The 2,301-nt window shown below is 52.4% G+C and overlaps 1 protein-coding gene across 1 annotated transcript in view; it reads left to right on the top strand.

Annotated features, from left to right (window-relative positions):
* Positions 1-1,173, top strand: part of ZSCAN18 (zinc finger and SCAN domain containing 18) — a 7,144-nt gene extending 5,971 nt beyond the window's left edge. Inside the window, exon 7 of the mRNA XM_011979747.1 lies at positions 1-1,173. Coding sequence (XP_011835137.1) covers positions 1-330 — 330 coding nt within the window. The 3' untranslated portion in view covers positions 331-1,173.
* The last annotated feature ends 1,128 nt before the right edge of the window (positions 1,174-2,301 follow it).

Genomic DNA, 2,301 nt, shown 5'->3' with positions numbered 1-2,301 from the left:
GCTGACGAGCTGGGCTTGTCCCGCGGGAAGCCCTACGCCTGCGGCGAGTGCGGGGAGGCCTTCGCGTGGCTCTCGCACCTCATGGAGCACCACAGCAGCCATGGCGGCCGGAAGCGCTACGCCTGTCAAGGCTGCTGGAAGACCTTCCACTTCAGCCTGGCCCTAGCCGAGCACCAGAAGACCCACGAGAAGGAGAAAGGCTACGCGCTGGGGATCGCCCGGGGCCCCCAACCGTCCACCCGCGAAGCCCAGGCAGGGGCTAGGGCGGGCGGGCCCCCGGAGAGCGCGGAGGGCGAGGCTCTCCCCGCACCCCCAGAGGCGCAGAGGTGAGCCGCTGTGCTGTCCCGCGGGGGCCGCCCTGCCGGCCGTGAATCCCTGACGAGGCATCGGGCCCTTCCACGCCCCTGGTGGCGGCTTCCTGTGGTGTCTGTGGACGTCATCTGCCTGTGCCCCGAATCCGCCCCTGAGGCTAAGCGCTCCCAACGAGAAGGGTCCACGGGAAGCCCTCACCTCTGTAAACACACCCTGGGCCAGCGCTCACATCCGAGGGGAGCCGCCGGATGTGGAAGAAGACTCCGCTTTCCTGCAGCCATGTAGTGCCGCCCCACGCTAGGTTATTTGACATTGTGCAGTGTAGAGTTGCCTTAAAGTGCGTGATCTGCCAGTGCTTTCTTCAAGTCGCCCTTGCCCCGATTCCTCCTGTTTGCGCTCCCCAGGGTTGCTCAAGTGGAAATTTTGTCAGTTGTTTAGCCTTTTCGTACTTGCGTGATGTCAACTTCACTTCTAATCTGCAAAAGCAGAAGTTGTTTCCTAGTTTACCTCACGTGTCTTTACCTGTATGGAGTAGCTCGCAGAGATCACAGAAATGCTTGCAGCATAAGGCAGGGTTTTCAGACCGTGGGTCCCAGCCCATTAGTTAAAATGGGAAATCAATTAGCAAGTGGCCACCAGCATTACACAGCAATGAATCAGAATAAAGTAGGCCAGAATGCATCATGTAGTAAAGGCAAATACTGTTTTGTGAAACTTTTCACCCATACATCTAAATGTGAGAACTGGTTGCAATGTAAGAGATGTATTTCTTGCTGGGAAGTTGTGATCAAAATAAGTTGAAAACGCCAATAAAGATCTGTCTGTCTGAGCAAAGAAGACTAAACTCCTTGGGTTACATAAGATGATCTTTTGATTGATTGCATTTATTCTCAAATTACAGCATTATTCCCATTGCCTGCGCATAAACTTAATTGCTCCCTGCTCATAAACTTAACTGCTCCCTGTAGATACAGAAACTGGTGCCTCTTTTTCTGTCACTGTGTTTGAGCAGGCAGTCTGTTGTAATGACCCCCAAATCACAGAGGCTTAACATAATATTTATTCATGGGCTGAGCGTGGTGGCTCACACCTGTAATCCCAGCACTTTGGGAGGCCGAGGCAGGTGGATCATGAGGTCAGGAGTTTGAGACCAGCCTGGCCAACATGGTGAAACCCCGTCTCTACTAAAAATACAAAAAATTAGCCAGGCATGGTGGTGCATGCCTGTAATCCCAGCTGCTCGGGAGGCTGAGGCAGGAGAATCGCTTGAACCTGGGAGGCAGAGGTTGCAGTAAGCTGAGATTGTGCCACTGCACTCTAGCCTAGGTGACAGTGTGAGACTCTCTCAGAAAAAAAAAAAAAAAAAAAATTTACTCACAGTTGATTGTCCTGTGTTGGTGTTGCTTTGCTTATGTATTGGTTTGCACTCTGCTCCATACAGTGATTGAAGGATCCAGGCTCCATCCCTGTTGTAGCTCCACTCTTCACTGTACTCTTGGAGCATGTGGGGAAGCCCACACCTGTTCACCTGGGAGATGATACACATCACTTCTACTCACATATCCTTGGAGAGAAATGATTCCAGAGAAATGGCCAGACAGAAATGGCCCCAGTCACTTGGAAGGGCCTGGGAACTGTCACCTGGAGTGCCTGTCTCTGCAACAGTTACTAAGTTTAGTTTCCTCTTAGCCTATCCATCCTAACTAAACTCCAAGCTGAGTGTGGCTCTGGTAAGAAAAAGGCTAAAATGGGCCGGGCATGGTGGCTAACACCTCTAATCTCAGCACTTTGAGAGGCGGAGGCGGGTGGATCACCTGAGGTCAGGAGTTCAAAAGCAGCCTGGCCAACATGGTGAAACTCCGTCTCTACTAAAAATACAAAAAAATGAGCTGGGCATGGTGGCAGGCACCTGTAATCCCAGCTACTCAGGAGGCTGAGGCAGGAGAATCGCTTGAACCAGGGAGGCGGAGGTTGCAGTGAGCTAAGATC

The sequence above is a fragment of the Mandrillus leucophaeus genome, unplaced genomic scaffold (genome assembly GCF_000951045.1).
Source record: "Mandrillus leucophaeus isolate KB7577 unplaced genomic scaffold, Mleu.le_1.0 Scaffold205, whole genome shotgun sequence".
Taxonomy (NCBI): domain Eukaryota; kingdom Metazoa; phylum Chordata; class Mammalia; order Primates; family Cercopithecidae; genus Mandrillus; species Mandrillus leucophaeus.
The sequence above is the reverse complement of the archived record's forward strand: the minus strand, read 5'-3'. Positions and strand labels throughout refer to the sequence as shown.